The sequence below is a fragment of the Malus domestica genome, chromosome 12 (assembly GCF_042453785.1).
Source record: "Malus domestica chromosome 12, GDT2T_hap1".
NCBI lineage: Eukaryota > Viridiplantae > Streptophyta > Magnoliopsida > Rosales > Rosaceae > Malus > Malus domestica.
Window position 1 is genome coordinate 28013252 of NC_091672.1, and position 18694 is coordinate 28031945.

At 38.8% G+C, this 18694-nt stretch overlaps 2 protein-coding genes across 2 annotated transcripts; one reads left to right on the forward strand and one right to left on the reverse strand.

Annotated features, from left to right (window-relative positions):
* Window positions 1-199: 199 nt before the first annotated feature.
* Window positions 200-3367, reverse strand: LOC103413954 (uncharacterized). The gene is made up of 7 exons (XM_008352384.4): window positions 2994-3367; window positions 2413-2531; window positions 2250-2315; window positions 1914-2111; window positions 1477-1595; window positions 1168-1273; window positions 200-900 (listed from the first exon to the last, which is right to left on the reverse strand). The coding sequence occupies exons 1-7, from the start codon at window positions 3220-3222 to the stop codon at window positions 349-351; spliced, it is 1389 nt and encodes a 462-aa protein (XP_008350606.2). The 5' UTR covers window positions 3223-3367; the 3' UTR covers window positions 200-348.
* Window positions 3368-8591: 5224 nt separating this feature from the next.
* On the forward strand, window positions 8592-12566 carry LOC103423552 (ankyrin repeat-containing protein ITN1-like). The gene is made up of 2 exons (XM_008361640.4): window positions 8592-9346; window positions 11223-12566. Exons 1-2 carry the CDS (start codon window positions 8744-8746, stop codon window positions 12186-12188), a joined length of 1569 nt encoding a protein of 522 aa, XP_008359862.2. The 5' UTR covers window positions 8592-8743; the 3' UTR covers window positions 12189-12566.
* Window positions 12567-18694: the final 6128 nt, after the last annotated feature.

Consider the following 18694-nt stretch of genomic DNA (forward strand, 5'->3'; position numbering starts at 1 on the left):
AAAAAAAAAAAATTGTTTCAGGTTGAACCTAAAGAAAGAACCATATGCTTCTCTAATTATTATTTTTGAGAAGATTTTATATGAAATTTCCGACCTTACTCAAAATCTCCAAAAAAACAATTAAATAATAATTATCCAATCCAAATGAAACAAACTGATAAAAACGAGTTTTATTAGAATTTGTGTCGAAAAGATGAAAATCAGAAAACGGAGGTCAAGTAAAATTATCATAGAATCTTCCGTCTATACATTAAAATAAAAGGAAAAATCTCAACCAAAATTTCAGTTCATATATGATGAACACCAAAATTTTAATTTACATAAGCCTCTGCTATATTTATGTTAGATCTAATTCCATTGTGGTAATACATTGGCCTCCAAGTATCGTCTCCACGCCTTCAAGGGGGCAACCCCTCTACCGCTCGGAGAGGGTTCTTCGGCTCTACGGTTCATAAATATGCCTCTGGCTGCGAAACCCATAAACTCACTCTGGTCCATGAAACAACGCATCCGTGATGCAATGCCACCTTCACGAGAGAAACCCACTCTGTAACTCCAATCAGCAGACTGGGGTTCTTCTGTATAGGGAGGAGCAGCTAGTTGGATCTCAGTTTCTTGCACCGCTGAACCATCATCTTCGGAATATGTAAGGTTCCCCATTCCGAATGATTCCCAATCAACCTGCTGCAGAATCACTGTAGCTCGGTCTGTGTCCTGCACAGGAAGATTTTGTGGCTGAGTCACTTGAGCCAACTTGTCGACCTGAACTTTCAGTTCGCGTAGTCTATGACCAATCCTTGAAGATACTGCATCGTACAACTTTCCTCTTGATACATGCTTAGCTCCTTCAGAATTCAACAAATCATCAAAGTAGATTGGATCGCCAATAACTACCGTCACCTACATTTTCCAAAAACAGTAAGCCGGACAATACATATTATAAAAGAACAAAACATTGCATAAAGTGTGAAAGGCGTCACGGACTGTAATGATAAATACAACAATCAAATCCTACAGCAGATAAAACTGGGTGAGAAGGTCTATCTGCTCACTCATATGGTTGCTACAGCATCAAGAGTATCTAACTGGAAGGATTACACCCTATTGAAAGGACACTGAGCTGCTCAAAACTGAACATGTATTGACAATAACAAGTATTGGACTTACTGTATTACCAATCCTTGGGATGCTAGCACCGATAGGCATGATGTCCTGCATCCCACTATGCACAAATGGAACAACCATGGGAATATTGTCAGCGTCAAGGACCAACCTGCCAAGTAAGAATATGCAATAGTTACCAAAAAGTGTTTCAATGAAAAGGACACTACTCTCTTTACTGAAAAAGCTTACAGACAAAAGCATGGGAGCACTCCCCCCTCCTCCTCTTCCTTCTCATCCTACTCCTCTCCACAACCAAATATAAATCATCTAGCAAAAATATATCTTTCAAGAAAACGGGGATCAGACCCGCACCTCCCAACACCTCTCTTGGAAGACCCAATGGTTTTTCCACCATCTCGAGAACGACTACCTTCTGGGAAGATGTGAACCCAACCACCTTGATTCAACTTTGAAATAGCCAAGTCCATTCCCTGAATCAATAAAGAATAAAGATGAGAATGTGGCATGGTTATCACACACTGTCATAGCTTTCAGCCCTTCTGTAGTCCCAAGGTAGATACGAAATGTTCAAAACAAGTAAGGATAGAGCATCTTATCTTTTAATTTATCATATTATGACAAGAAAAAGACCCATTTCTATAAACAGGTGAAAAAAAAGAATAAAACATCAAAACACTACTTACATGCTGCAGACGTTTGGTTTTATTTGCAATTATATGAGTCACGACAGCACTCCTAACAAACTACCAACACTTTCGACAAACTTAGTGACATATTTAAAAGATTACCTTTTGATAAATCCCATCACCACGAGAAACTGGCAGCACTTTGACAGATCGGAAAAATGCTGAAGTTACAGGATTTGAAAAACAACGATCAGACGCGCAAAGTGTCCACCTCAAGTTCTGAACATCCAGAAGAACATGTCGAGGAAGTAATGTGGAGAGGACAAGCGGGTCATCCATAGAAGCAACATGATTGCTCACCTGAAATGAGAACAGATAAAAAAGTAGCCATAATTACCAACAGGAAATCAGAAATAGTGAAGGAGCAAATGGTAGTGATGCCAATAGATTCATATGCATTAAGTTTTAGACACGTAAAATAGGATGACGGGGCTATACCGTTATAAGAGGCTTTCCCTTGGGTCTGCGTAGCACGGCATCATGTAATTTTTCTACACCATACACCTACGACACCCGAAAACCCACATTATTCTTGCAGCCCTCAAAATACTAATCAAAAAACATCTTCGGGTTATTATCAATTCAACACAATCTCACCTACCTGAACCTGATTCAATCCATTCATAAACACATGACAAACATTGCCAATGACCGGAACAGCCACAGCTTGAAGCATGCGTAGAATGATTGATTCTTCTTCAGCATTGAATTCCTTACCCACTGCAGGCACCAAAAAAAAAACAAAAATCCCCCTTTTACTACAGTCCTCTCCGAAAACCCGCCACAAATTTTCACACGGGTAGATTACAAAAGCACAAACTAATAAACTACCCCTAAAAGCATTTGCAAATTCTTCAAGCTCAAAGATTTTCAGTTTACTAATGAAAAAAAAAATAGAAAAGTAGTAAAATTTCGTAACGAAATGCAAGCCAATACTGATACAAGCTCGAAATTGCCCACAATCTACAACTTTAAATTTCTCTAATTTGAAACGTAACTAATCTTGCCACTTATGTTAGCTAATTAACATTTTTTAACAGTAAGACACAACGTTTTAATAAATATAATTTAGAAACTGAAATTCCTTCACAGAAACGTATCAATCAAAATTTCAATCAATCGAAAACGAAAAAAAAGAGAAAAAAAGTTGATTAATTTAAGGAGAGGAGAGGAGGAAAGGACCTCGTTTGAGATAGAAGGTGGTGGAAGAAGGGAGGGAGTCACGGCGGAAGTCGCGAAAGCGCTGGAGCCAGCGCTGGAACGTGGAGGAGAAGTAACCATCGTTGGAAAAAATGGGGTGGTGACGGAGGCGGCGATCCACCTCCACCCTGAACCGCTGCCTGAGCCGGAGCTGTACCGATAATGCCTTGCTCTTCCATAGATCGCCACGCTCAACCCTCGCAGCAGCCATTACAATCCACACACGCACGCAGAATGAATTGCAGAGATTGAATTAGAAATCGAAGAGAAAGTGAGAGAGAAACGGAGGAGAGAGAGTAAAGAGAGTTAGGAAAGTAGCATGCGGCAAAGCTTGTTTTGTGTTTGGATTGTACGATGTGTTCGGGTGCGCAGTACGCACCTAAACTATCCGGAGAGGATCCTCCGTTCCATCAAATTCACCAAATCAATCAATCTAGATCCTTGCAATTTTATCCAATAATTACAAATAGGAGACATCTTTAAAAATTATAATAATTTTAATTAGATCAAATTTATAATGCCCTGATTAGGTGATTTGGTGGAAAAGATCCGAAGAGGATCGCTTTCCAAACTATCCATTATCCCAAAAATTTCTCCCCAAGTCTAAATAAAATAGCCTTTAAAAAAAAAAAACTTATCAAGAGAGGGATTGTCTTGGTGAATAAAATATTTATTTTTAATTTAATGTGTTTTGGATTCAAACTAAGATTGCTCGTAAATGAACGATATGTGCTCTAAGCAAACGTATTAAGCCAGTTAATCGCGGTGTACCCCTATACTCAATTTGGAATTATTGTTTGTATAGATTAGAGTAATTTAAAATAACAATTTGTTAACCCTTACATAAACTCACTCACTCCAATTTTGTAATTTTGAAACAACAATTATCATTGAATTTTTTTATTGGTGTATAATTTTCTAATCAATCAAATAATATGAAAAGATTTGAACTCAGAATCGTTTAATCAAATTGAGATTGTGTTGCTAAATCGACTAGTCCATGAGCGAATGCTTACAGAATCAATTTGAGATTGTGTCGCTAGATCAACTAGTACATGAGCGAAAGAGTCATAGCCAAAACATGGGGCAAACTCACAAACGGCTTTCCGCCTAGTGCTTGGGGGTGTCCAGCATCAAACAAACCTAAGACTCGGCCCATTTCAGGCCCAAGTATATTGCCCCTCAGTTCGTTCGACGTTATATAAATCTGAATCCTTGTATGCAGAACATTGTGTAAAACAAACCGTAAGAAGATGTGAGAACAACATCGTACGCTCATTAGTCATGACACAAAAATGTCGAGCAAACATCAGCCGCTCAGCGTAGAAACCGAATTCCGATGTCTTTACAGCCTACGACTCGTTAAGCAAATTCCAAAAGAGAAAAGAGGCACAGAAAGAAGGTGGGGCATTTTTAATGCCGTCACATTCACAATTCCATCCATCTAAGGCTATTTTTTGTCAAACTCCCATACAACGCCTCCATCCTCTGCAACACCGAAGCAGGAACATATTAGCATAAGCTCTATAAACGAAATGAAATGATTAAAAACCAAAGTACGGAACTTAAAACAATCAGAAATGTATAAGCCAGTTCAGAACAACCAAGATTAGCCAAAACTGATAGCACAGATCAAAAGAGATCGAACGTGTTCGTATATACAACAAAAAATGCTTGTACATGTCTTGGTAATGTATTACAACAAACAATGCCGTGAATGTCAGCAGTCTGATCACATATTTCTTACTTTAACATCGTTCGTGATTTCCTAATGTTCAGATGTCCAATACAAACCAAGAACCCGTAAGTGCATAATTCCGCATCATGCAAAAGGCTCAAAGATACAGTGTCTAATGTTAGCATTGCAGATAACCAAAAGCATTACTAAACTTGCAAAGGTGGAAATTATAGTTGTCTTGACCAGACCAGAACTTGTGATCACTATGCAGAACACGAGGCGTTCAATCCTACACTTGTTTTCGGCCCTAGAGGTCGAACCCCTGCCTTAAGGAAAGAAAACCAACATCGGAATTACAGGGCATACCTCTAACTTTCTTGTTTATCCAGACCTCCAACAGCATGCCAGCACCAATTCCACCAGCAATGCACGCTCCAAAAAACGCAATGTTATAGGGTAGGGATCTTCGAGGAAGAAAATAGCAATCCGGAATCTGCCTGATCTTCCTGGGAAGCCGCTTCTTAATCCCCGGTTTAACACCGGGGTCCTTCTGCATGTCATTGCCAACAGCTTTCCAATCCACCCCTTTGAACGGGTCCCTTGGCTCCTCGGAGGCCATGACTGTAAACCAGTTCACTTTAGAGCTTGCACAACCTTGAATTTGAACGTCGTACGCCAACCAAAGAAAACACTGGTAAATAGAAATCCACTAGAAAATTAACCACAAAATATGGTGGTAATGGAAAAGTTTAAAACTTAATCAAGTGCATCAATGCCTAATCCCACTTATCATCGGCCACACCATAAACAAAACATTTCTTCAATCCATAATTTCATCCAATGCTTTCTAAAAGTTATGCAGAAAAACTTAAATTTGGAAATTTCACCAAAAAAGAAATTATTGGGGCAAATAAATAGACAATTATCCCAAAATCAAGCCCTAGAACACCAAATTTTGCATCACAATTAAACAAATCGGAAAAATACAAAAAGAGCACCCGAGTAAGAAAAAACGAAAATTTCCCAAATCAAAGTCGTGGGTCTATGCAATTCAAGAACACAGCAATAAAAAAATGTCACTCAGCTAATTTAAAGTGCAAGTTTGTGTTTGGTTGCTGAGAAAATTGAGAGAGAAGAGAAAGTTAACTAATTACCTCGAAAATTAAATCTTGCCGACGAAACACTAAACGGATTTCGATCAGGTGACTGGAGGTTTTTTATGTGTTTGGTGGCTAGGAAAGTGCAAAAATGGGCGAGAAAAATGGTGGACTGGTGAATCCGAATAATCCCCTCTGGGTTTTTTCTCCTCTTTTATGCCGGGGTTTAGGCTGGGAGTCCGGATAGAACCCGGACCCGACCCGTGTTGTTGGATTACTTGACTTTCCGGCGTTGAAATGTAATTTTCAATTTGAATTACACCGCACTTGGGTGTGTTTGAGAAACGATAACATCTTATATGAAACGAGTTCATTGTCACGTGGCATCTCAATTCAATAATAAAATTTAAGTGTTGAGAAACTTGCATATATCATTGTTTTATTTGAATAAAACGCAGTGAACTCATTTCATGTAAGTTTTTCTCTTGTGAAAGAGGCTGAAATCACTTCTAAAGCTTTAAACCAAAAATTAAAAGTTTTTTTCATGAAAATAAAACACTTTACTTTGCCATCGAAGAGTGATTGTTGCATGACTTCTAAATTTTATGGAACTTGCACTTTTGAAGTAAAGCATTTGCTTTAAGCAGACACCGAGGGCGAGGCAAGAGTCGAACTCTCGTTACTTGCACAACGGTAAAATGCTGCACTTTTAAGGGATTTCTTACTACACAAGCAAGTAAACCAAAAGCGTTCAAACCAGGGTACCATTGAAATGACTGCTTGAAAATAGTACTACTCCAACAGTGGCAAATTCGGGTTGCATGCCTTGCAATCTGCCACCGGAATAAATCAAAGCAATCTCTTGCGTAAACTCGGATCTTACTCTCTGAAATTATACCAAAACAATTTCTTGCATGCCTCGCTAGCGCTATCCCGATGAAAAGAAGACGAAGACGACCAAGGAAAACTTATAGTATAATGCTGTACAGAACAAAGCAAAGTGAGACATGGTTACTTGGCACTGTAGAACAGACGAGGTGACCAAAGGAAAGCATGTGGTAAGATTAAGAACCTTGAAAAGAGCATCGGCAAATGAAAATCTGGAACGTTGATTCCGCATTCGACACATCCAAGTAGTTGACATCAACTGCAACTTCCCCAAGATCATCTGACGACGAATGAAAGATTGTTTTTCGTAATCTTCCGGAACTTGGCATTTCATAAGTTAAATCTTCGCACCTTCGCATGTAGCCCTTGCGTATTTACATATTCGGTTATGAGATATCGATATATGATTCCGTCTGTAAGGGCATCCAGCGCTACAAGAACACCTGAAAATCAACAAGCGGCATTACATAACTGTATGATAACCACTGAAGCTAATTTCTTTAAACTGGTTAGGTGAAGTTACCTGGTGCTGCCCAAGCTTTAGTTGAATTGCTTGGAAATGGAGCCAGCCAGACGATGTATGGCGAGTTCATTGAATCGTCATAAGTCACATTTGACCCTAAAAGAGGTAATATTACCCGCATAACCGCTTATCCATTGGGTAAGCCTAAACGGTTATACTCATACCCATAATCGTTTATAAACGATTAACCATACTCATATCTGCATACCCATTTAACCATAACTGTGTATTCGTTTAACTGTAATTGTATACCCGTTTATTCGTTCACCCCTTTTCAAGCCGTTTACCCTGTTTAGTTGTTAAAGTTGTGTAGTTTACTTAAACTTGCCATAAAGCTATGCCATTTTCCTTCTGCTACCTCCATTTCTTCCTCCCTTAAAAGCTCTCTCACTTTTGTATTTCTCTCTATCTCAACCGACCACTTCGGTTTCTGCTGATTCCGTCACTTTCCCGAGAAAAACCGGGAAAGGAAAATCCGTTTCAGAATGCTGCCGAGGCTGAACGGTTGTGTTTTGATGGACGACAGGGAGGACATTGACTCTTGTTTCCTGGACTACAACCTCCGCCGCGGCTGCCCCCAACATCACCGAGAACAAAACGAGATGGGTTTCTCTGTCCACCTTCAAATCTAGGGAATTTTAACGAAAAGCCCGCAATACTCTTTACTTTAACGAAAAATCATATTTTTACACCAAAAAGTCAAACCTGATACTATTCACTTTACCATTTATTTTGTCATTATCGTTAAAACTTAAAGTTTTTAAGTCATTTTCATTAATTTTCCTTCAAATCTATGTTGGAGGTTGAAGATGACTGGTACATGGCGGCAAATAATAGCATCCAGGGACATTCGGATGTAAAAAACAACAGTTTAAAATAAACGGTAAATGGGTAACCGTTTATAACCGCAGGTAATATCCATGACTACCCATTTAAATTTCATGGGTAAATAGCTCATAACCGTAACCATGAGTTTTAAATGGGTGGATAACCGTGGTTATTCGTGCTTATGGTTACTTTGCTCATCCCTAGTGGCTAGTGTCAGTTGTAGTGGTAGATTTTGTTAGTTCCTTCTATTTTCAATGTATTTGAGTATCATAATACATGATTGACCTATTTATAATCAACATAATTATTGTTGGTGTATTGTTAACATTTCGATTCCACGAGTGCCCACCCTTATCAACACGATTTCTTTGGTACTTCAAAGTGTATTGTAGTCCATACAAATTTCTCCGGCACTATAAATTTTTTTGCTACATTACAAATAAGATGTTGGGCACTAACATGCAGGATGGGGACTGGTCTTGGTCTTCAATAATTTGAGAGCTCCACACAAGCTTCAACGGTTAGAATAAGTCTATGGACATACACGAATCACCTTAAAGTAATCTCCTTAGGCAGGGTGTTTATAAAATTGTTTTACGACAGGGTTAGAAGTGCTCTTCTGACAACCAAAAAGGAGTCTTGTTCGCTATTATAGATCATTGCTCTCTAAAAAATTTTGTAAGTGAAGCAAAGTTCATAAAGAGAGGGAAAAAACACAATGGAGATCACACGGCATGATGAAGATGAAGTGTACAAGGCATCACGGACTGGGGGTGTAGAATACTTAAACATTTTGATTGAAAATGACCCAGAAATTCTAAGGAGAATATCTCTGCAGGCCGGCGAAACCGGAACGCCCTTGCACGTTTCAGCTTTGCTCGGCCACGCTGAATTTACCAAAGCCCTTTGCACTCACAATCCCAAACTTGCAGAGCGGGTGGATGCCGACAGACGCACGCCCCTGCACTTGGCTTCTGCCGAGGGCCACAAGGACACGGTCGAAGCTTTGTTATCTGTGTATGCTGATGCGTGCTTGCATTTTGATGAAAATGGAAGAATCCCACTTCACTATGCAGCCATGAGAGGAGAAGTTGAGGTGCTCCAGAAGTTGATTGATAAGAATCCTGAGTCCATTTATGTCAAAGTTGAAAACGGATCGAAAGAAACAGTTTTGCACTTGTGTATTAAACACAACCAGTTAGAGTGCTTGAAAGTGTTGATTACAAGAGACGACCACAATGGTGAGTTCCTCAACTCAAGAGCCGGCTGTGATGGTGGTGTGACCATCCTGCACTTAGCATTGATGCTAAGGCAAATTAAGGTACGTATATATATTTCCATTTTCTATACTGGATATTCTTAGGTTTTTACCATATTAATTAATATATGTTCACGTGTAAATTTTCTTTTGTTTGTTCCCCTTTATATATAGTTTATGGGGATAAAGAAATTTTTTCGTCTTAATTTAATATCTAAAATCATAATTATGTGACACTTTTATATGTTTATTAAGGTTGCGGTAGAATCTCCGTTAATGACATAGCACCTACGAGTGGCACATGTCAAAAATAATTAAAAAAAACTAAAATATTAAAAAAATTAAAAACTAAGTTATCTGATCAACATTGAGGAGGAATTGCAGAGCAAATTTGAGCCTCTATCTCCCTCCCTTCGACTGCACATGGGGCGGCGGTGGAATGAATCCACTCCCTTTTTGTGCTGCATATGGGTTCACTTCCCTGTCCATCTGCGTCTCAAAAAATTGCAAGAAGTATTAGCAGTAGAATCGTTACCGGTCATCGATTCGGCGTCTTCCGCCGTCACCAACTCCGAATCCGAAGACAACCCATCGTCGCCATGGCCTAATCCAAAAACCTCAGTTGGCTGGCCGGCCGGCGGAAAGCTTAGTCTCGAATGGGTTAGGAACCTCATGTTTGTTTTTTATGGGCATCTCGAAATCTGGACCCGACCGAAATACCAGACGTGTTTCCCGTAGAGGTTTCGATAGCTTGGTCCTCTGCACATCCAAGATCCTCCACAAAGAAGCCAACGTCGATCAGTTAGGCCTGTAATCTGCCGTGGTGGTCGTTGGAGACCTTCATGGTCAGCTGCACGACCTCCTTTTTATTTTAAATGATCTTTACCCTTTTAGGTTTTTAGGTTTGTAGGTTTTCAGTTTTATATTTTTTATTATTTTATTATTTATTATTTTTAAAATTTTTAATTTCCATGTGGGCTTATATTGACACGTGTCGCTTATTCATTGTCAACATGGGCCACATGTCGTTCTAATGAAAAACTTAACGTATCTCTGAAAGAGTCCCATAATTATAACTTTAATTAAGTACCAAACTAGGAAAAAAAATTTGATGTATAAAATGTTAAAAAGCAAGAAAATGTTGAATTGGTGACCAAGTGGTCAAAAAAATTTCGGTGCATGTAAGAAAAAAATGAAAGACATAATGATATGAGAACATCATTATAAGGAGACAAATGATTATGTTTCCTTTTACTTTGGCTTTTTTCAAAGGTAGAAAATTCAGCTTTTGTCCCCTCACTTGTTGCCTTTGAAAATGAGAGAAATGGAACGAGAGTTGAAAAAGGTGCAAAAAATAGAAAGCATTTCTGATTGTAGTTGTAGAGTGCACCAGAAAAACAGAGAAGAAAAAATAGAAGTGCTATTGCCCCTCTTTGAAGAGAAGAAGAAAGTGCTCATCTCTTTGGTTAGTAATCATCTATCAAGGTAGTTGTTGTTGTAATAGCTTTAAGCTTTGTATAGAGAAGAAATTAATCACTATATTTCTTTCTATATTTGTTTCTTTGGTGTGTGAGAGCTATTGGTTGTATTGGGGTTTTTGGGTTGTGAGCTTGCCAATACTTTGTAAACTCCTATTTGGTTGATAATGGATTATTGGGTGAGCTCCTACTGCTCCGAGGACGTACTCCAGTTATACTGACTGTTGAGGAACCTCGTTAAAATCTTGGTGTTCTTTTATATTTTGTTCTTGCATTTCATTTGATATATTTTCTGTGGGTTAGCTTGAGTTGGTTCCAACGAGTTTGGTGCTATCCTAGCACAACAGAAAATACAGAATAGTAAATTGAGATTAACCCAAATTTATGTGTGCGTTTCTGTTGTTTGTTCCCCTAGGAGCATAATTTCCACCAAATTAATAAACTGTATGTATTATTTACAGACTATACGTTACCTGCTTTCCGTTGATGCTATAAGAGCAGAAGCAATTGGAATGAATGGGATGTCTCTGACCATGTTAGATATCTTAGAGTACAGCAGCATTGCAAGAGAGGACTTTAGCAGAAGCTTAGAAATTCAACAGATTCTGATAGACGCCGGATTAATCAGAAGAGAAAATGATGAAAATGATAAGCCTAACTCAGATGTTGACGCTGCTGCTGTTGTATCACCAAATCCAAGAAGGGTAAAGAAGAAAGAGAAGCTTCACAAACAAGGAGCATCATCGGAAAAGGGATCAAAGCCAGCAAGGCGGTGGGGGATAAAATTGATGAAATGGTTGAGATATCCGAGTGATTGGTTGGTCGAGACACGTGGCATGCTGATGGTTGTGGCTACGATGATCTCGACCATGACTTTTCAAGCCGTAGTTAACCCACCTGGTGGTGTTTGGCAAAATGATGTTACCAACTCTACCGAAGCTGGTTGCACTGCAGAGAATATATGTACTGCTGGAACTGCAGTGTTAGGCTACGTTTGGGAAGACGACTTCGTCACTTTCATAAAATACAATACCACCTCGTTCCTTGCTTCTTTGTGTGTCACACTTTTGCTCATTAGTGGATTTCCTCTCCACAATCGGTTGTGCATGTGGCTCTTATCGATGTCCATGTGCGTCACCCTTACATTCCTGGCACTCACCTACCTACAAGTGCTGCTCTTGATCATCCCTGTTAACGGCATTTTCGATTCATATAGAATCATTTGCAAGAATTGCTTTTATACTTGGGTTGCGTTGCTGGTCATAGTCGGTGTACTTCACACTATTCGGTTTCTTATTTGGGTGGTGAAGAGGTTGCGGCCTCAATACTTCAGGACAAAATCAGTTCTCAAGAACATGATCGCCACTGGCTCCTTTTCATGTAACGATCCAATGCGTTTTCAAGAGATTGATTTACAACCAGTGTGATTACTCCACCGTGGTGTGTGTGCTTGAGAGAGTAATTAACTAGGCGAGACACCCTGTATGCATGTAGCAATTAGGGCTGGGGTAATGAACTAGGTCAATGACGCTTTCTGATCTCTACTGGGTTGGTAATTCAAGAGTGTCGCTTAGTTATGGTAAATAATCCATCTGCTATGTAAATTAGAAGTGTTTGTTGTCTTTGATGCAGGATGGTAGCTACTTAGAGAAGGAATCTTGTCTAAGGAAATAATATCTCTTAAGGTTTAGTAATTAATATTGTAATTTGATTTTGATTGTATTTCTGATTTGTAGAGATTTTTAATTGTCTAGTACACACGCTTGTATATATATTGTGCTATGAATGGAATTATTATTTCTAAATGGTATTAACCTAAATTTTTTTCTCTCTCCTTCTCCCATGGCAACGGCTTCCTCTCTCTCTTCCGCTCCATCTCTTCCTTCCGGACCTAATGTGGCTCACTTTTTCAAGCTTACAGAGATCAATTTTCTCAATTGGACGTGTCAGATGCGTCCCTTTTTTTGTTGATCATGATCTTTTTTCTCATGTTAATGGCTCATCCTCTGCGCCTGACCCCAAACTTCCTGCTGATACAGTATGAGAGAGGGACAAGCAGTCACTAACCAACTTTAAAACATCCCATAATTTCGCACTCATCAAGATCTTATTATTTTTCACTTTCTTGATGTTTTGCTTTTGGCTTCCGAAGATCACATGGGAAAGTGATGGTCCCCTCTATTTGTACATTCCTCTCTGCAATTATGACGGTTGGAGACCTGGTGCCATCACACTCTTCCGAGGGTGAGAGACTCGCATGAAATGAGTATCAATGTCTCAAATTCATCATGGAATAGTTCTTCATTACTAATCTAAACGATTTAGTTTAAAGAATCCCACAAGGCAATAAAGAATCCCACAAGGCAATGTAGCAATACATTGAAATTATGTTCTTTGGGTCACTTGATAACCAAGAAATTATGGTCATCCACCCTTAAATTTGATATTAAGAGTTGATATTAAAACATTAAACGTACGCTCATTTATTATCCACCATGAATAACCCAAAGGTAAGTAACCATACATTCTTTTTAGTCACTTGATGACTTATTGAACATTTCTACAATGAGTGATGAAGTCTACAATACATGTAAATCTACCTCTACTCGAAAACTAAGTTATATATGTTCTACAAAATATAATCTTCTTAGTATTTTTCTTCTTAATTACATCTAGAAGAATCTTCACGCTATGGAGTTAGGTAGAGGGCAACCAAAATGGAACCCACCAACTTGTTTTTATTTGATGACTTTTATCTACTAAAAAGGCCACATTCAACTGCAAATCTCATGACTCGCTTAATATGTAAAGTGGCCTTCATGAACTCATAAATCATCACAAACCTTGAGAGAAAATGAACTTCATGATTGGCAATTGATGAATATATAGTAGAAAACATCTTCAACTTTCCTGTTGGAGCGAGATTTCCTACGAGAAGAAATACCTCCACAGATTTGTTGACCGCAATCCTCACGTTCACCGAATCCTTCCTTGAGGTGTCCCAAAATAATCTTCCTCCGTAGCTTGCCCAGGCGGAGTACCTGCAAAAGATACCCCGACGCTCAAGTCAGTTAATTGGTTTTCTATTCTCTGGATTCTCTCGGGTTCTCTTGCGTACCTGGTTCTTTGGCTCCTGTCCCTATTTATAGGATTGCATACTTGAGGATCAAGTGCCACAATCAATCCTCCTCCCACTTCCTTGGTGGTCATTCGTCCTATAACTGTATGTTTTGGGAACAAACAACACGACCCGCCTTCCTCTCCCACTTCTCCTCCGTAGTGGGGTAGTTATCTAGGCATGTTCCCTAACGTATATTCCTTGTGGGCTTTTTGTCTTGCACAACACTTTGGACGATCGGTATGGGCCCATGAGTCGAAACCGGATTTTATCCTCCCACATTTCCTCAAATAAAAGATTGTTAAAGCGAAAAAAATAAGACAAAATAAATGGTGTCAAATTAGGGTCTTCGATTGAACATTGTTTGTGAGACATATAGGAAGCATATTAAAGTGTTTTTGCAAAGGGATTAAAGGAGGTGAGAAGAGATAAGTGTGCATGAACAAAGAGGTAAAGAATGACTAGTACAACTTCAACTGCCAGGCTCAAAGGTTTCTTTGAGTAGTCTTAGAGCAACTTCACCGTTGCTTATTGCTTTGATAATAGGCAACTCAATTCACTTTCTTCCCTCCCCAAAACACTCCATCCCATTTGGGCAATTGGGCTCAAGGCAAGCCCAATTGAGAAGTAAGACAATAATTGCCTAGCCTAGCACCCTGCTTATATGACGCAAGGCTGGCGTCATCATGACGTCAACCACAATTTAAATTATTAAAAAATATTAAAAAATTATCGAAATTATTAAAAAACTAATTAAAAATTCCTACAAATATCTAATTGTTGTAAGCCTATTTGACTGAATTGTATTTAGGACATAAAGGGAGAGGGCCGACGGCAAGAGAGAGATGTAATTCTGAGGTGTGTGTGTTGTATCACCCTATTGTGCCTTTGTTTATACTATTAGGATATGTTAAATCCTTACCCTTATAGGATTACAACTCTAATAGGATATTAACTACTAAAGGGAATAATCAAGATATCCCTAGATATACTAGGATTTATACAATCACATTTATAATCTAATAGGACTGCAACACTTCCCCTTGACTATGTACATACTTAAACAAAACTTCGCATCAGGTATTCAGTAGATGAGCTAGAACAGTTGATGAAGTCCTCGGCACAACGAGTGAATGCGAGTCTCAAATTTAAAGGAAAGTATGCATTGATAGTAAAACTCACAAAAACCTCGCTATAGTAAAACCTAAGGTGGGTAAAAACTCATAGACTAAGGAGAAAAGTGAGAAGTATGCATAATGTCTAAAACAAACTTCAAATATGACAAAAGTAGTGAACTCAACGGAATATGATCATCCCATGATGGGTGCCTCATCAAAACCTCGTCAGGTAGCAAAAATCCAGTGAGAAAAATGCTCCTAATTGTAGAAAAAAAGTACATTAAGATCAAGTGAGTATGTGTCACAGCCCGTCCCAAATATATGATTATCGTTGATGTGAAAAGACTAATTTACCCTTGGACGTTAAAATGTGTGGTGCATGATTTGTTTTGAAAATGATTAATTAAGCTTTTCCTAGGTTTTTGGAACCACTTAGGAACTAAGAAGCTTTGGTTCTGATTGGGTTGTTGACTAGTTTTGGACCACACACATCACTCATCCCTTCTCTCTCTCTCTCACTCCCGTACTCTCTCTCTCTCTCACTCCCGTACTCTCTCTCTCTCTCGGTTTTCACTTTCTCTCTTCCCTCTTTCGTACGGACAAGCTTCAACTCACCCCAAACCTTGCAGATTGAGGGTGTAATTGTCACCATTGTGTTCCTCGTGGTACTACGAATCGTTTGGTACCTGTTTCAGGTAAGGAACCATTTGAAAACTCGTGAACCCGTAACCCAATTTTCATGCATTATTCATACTCATGTAAAACCTTGTGTTTTAGGGACATCTAAGCTCATAGGAAGCTTAATGATGTCCTCACGAGTCTTGGGGTAGTTCTTCGAGGAATTTGGACGTCGGGATCGTGAAAAATGAAGAGTTGCAGTTTTGGTCGGAATTTCGAAGCTTCCCAGACGTGATTTCGTGAGATTTGAAGCTTCAAATAGGTATAACGCCATTCTTCTCACTCTAAGCTTTCATATGGTTCAAATTTCATGAAAAATGGTTGAAAAACGAGTGAGAATAGTGAGTTTAAAGTTTTACCAAGTTTTCCGGCGATCGGCAACTCGCCGGAGACGAAGACAGAATATTCCGTCAGTTTTGATGGAATATTCTGACACCATTAGTTAGTTTGGACGGTTACCGTTGGACTTAATGGAATATTCCAGGGAATATTTCTAACGGCAGTTAGGGAATCCGTCAGGATTCCCTGCGCGTGGCCGCGTGTTTTGCCATGCCCTTGTCGGCGCGTAGGAGCTCAAAAAATTTATCTAAAAATTTGGGGATGATCATGAGGTTGTGTAGGTTACTGTGGTATATTCATATACCCATTTTGAGCTATGTATGAGAAGTTATTAGCTAGTTTTGTCTATGTGCTTTAAAATAACGTTTTTATAGTTAATTCGCATATAGGTGAGACTTATCCTGAGGATGAGCATATCCACGGGCGACTCGGGGGTTACGACCCGTCGACATACCAGTGAGTGGGCTTTTGTTTTCAGTATAAATTTATATACTTGATATATTTCCCAGAAATGCATTATTTTTAAGAAAGTATGCTTTGAAATAATGTGCCAAATGCTTTTATATTCTGAATACGCAATTCATGGTTACATATATATATATATATAAATGTGGTGCTGTGGAGGCACATGTAAGTTCAGGTAAGTTATGTTTGGCTATGTGAATCATCGATGATGTGGTATGTGATGGATGGATGTTGAGCTCATAAAACTGCACCTAGGGTGATTGTGATTTAGCCAGAGATATGAAGTACAAGCCTGTTTATTTATGTCACCTCCCGCACTTTATACTCATATTGGATCCAACTTAAGTGCACAGTCTTGTCGTACAGACTTTAATTATGGTTCCGACTAGTAGATGACTAGGGATTTATCGCCCGGCTATTATGATAGAGTAAAATTGAGCATAACTATATTACACTCAATCTTGTCGTACAGACCTTTTTAGTGGTTCCGACTTATGTGTAGTATATTGTCGTATAGGTCATTGTAGTGACTCCAGTTAGATGGACTTAGAGCTATGAATTCAGCCGTACAGACTATCACAGGGGTTCCGGCTAACATATCATATTCCTATAAATTTATTCTTACCTGAATTGCTTACTCTGGTATATATTGGCATGACTTATATTTGAATATGATTATGTGAAGTATGAATTGAATTGATATGATTTCATATATATATATATATATATATATATATATATATATATATATATATATATATATATATATTATGTATATGCTCATATTCTGATTCTGGGAAAAATTATACATGTTTTACAGCGAGGGGTTAAATATGTTGATAATGAAAATGATTTTGTAAAACATTTGTTTTTGCCCACTCACGTTTTCTGTTTTGTGCCTTTCCAGGTTTTAAGTAAGCTTGTTGTTGGTGGCTTGAGGACGTCGGCATTTCTGACTTATCTAAATAATAATAGGACATTCCTGGTACTGTATAACTAATACTTGTCCTACTGGACTGTACTTAGACTTTATGCTCTGTTTAGTAGTGTTTACTGTTGTAACTAACTACTATCACTTCTTGTTTAGTAGTGCACTCTAGTAATTCAGTTTTTGATTATTCACATATTTCTTTTCAATATTGCTTCTGCATTGTGCACATGGCTACGTCACTCCCACGTGACGGCCAGCATGCCTTGATCTCGATCGGGGTGTGTCAGTATGCTTCCGAATACTCCCCCTAAGTTAGATATAACTTCCAAATAAGAGAACTACAAGCAATTCAACTTAGAAAATTTATGCATACCGATTCCTTGGACGAGCTTCTGAAAAGTAGACTTGGGCAATGACTTAGTAAAGAGATCGGCCAAGTTATCCTAAGAACGGATTTGCTTGACTTCAATGTTCTGATGTTGTTATTGCTGGTGAGAATAAAAGAATTTCGGCGCTATGTGCTTGGTGTTGTCTCTCTTGATGTATCCTTTTTTTAACTACTCAATACATGCTGCATTGTCTTCAAAGATGGTCGTAGGAAGGTTGAAGACGGAAGTACGACCATTAGTGCTTCAAATATGTTCCATGACTGCTCTCAACCAAAAGCACTCATGTGATGCTTCATGCAGAACGAGAATCTCATCATGATTAGAAGAAGTCGAACTCTCGTTACTTGCACAACGGTAAAATGCTGCACTTTTAAGGGATTTCTTACTACACAAGCAAGTAAACCAAAAGCGTTGAAACCAGGGTACTATTGAAATGACTGCTTTAAAATAGTAGTACTCCAACAGCAGCAAAGTCGGGTTGCATGCCTCGCAATCTGCTCCCGGAAGAAACCAAAGCAATCTCTTGCGTAAACTCGGATCTTATTTTCTGAAATATATCAAAACAATTTCTTGCATGCCTCGCTAGTGCTATCCCCATGAAAAGAAGACGACCAAGGAAAACTTATAGTATAATGCTGTACAGAACAAAGCAAAGTGAGACACGGTTACTTGGTACTGTAGAACAGACAAGGCGACCAAAGGAAAGCATGTGGTAAGATTAAGAACCTTGAAAAGAGCAACGGCAAATGAAAATCTGGAACGTTGATTCCGCATTCGACACATCCAAGTAGTTGACATCAACTGCAACTTCCCCAAGATCATCTGACGACGAATGAAAGATTGTTTTTCGTAATCTTCTGGAACTTGGCATTTCATAAGTTAAATCTTCGCACCT

Excerpts from the sequence above, each read along its gene's own strand:
- LOC103413954 (XM_008352384.4), bottom strand. The coding sequence starts at position 3,222 with ATGGCTGCTGCGAGGGTTGAGCGTGGCGATCTATGGAAGAGCAAGGCA. Across the intron at positions 2,532-2,993 it reads CACCTTCTATCTCAAACGAG|TGGGTAAGGAATTCAATGCT; the intron begins GTCCTTTCCTCC and ends TGGTGCCTGCAG. Across the intron at positions 2,112-2,249 it reads AGGGAAAGCCTCTTATAACG|GTGAGCAATCATGTTGCTTC; the intron begins GTATAGCCCCGT and ends TTCTCATTTCAG.
- LOC103423552 (XM_008361640.4), top strand. The coding sequence starts at position 8,744 with ATGGAGATCACACGGCATGATGAAGATGAAGTGTACAAGGCATCACGG. Across the intron at positions 9,347-11,222 it reads TGATGCTAAGGCAAATTAAG|ACTATACGTTACCTGCTTTC; the intron begins GTACGTATATAT and ends TATTATTTACAG.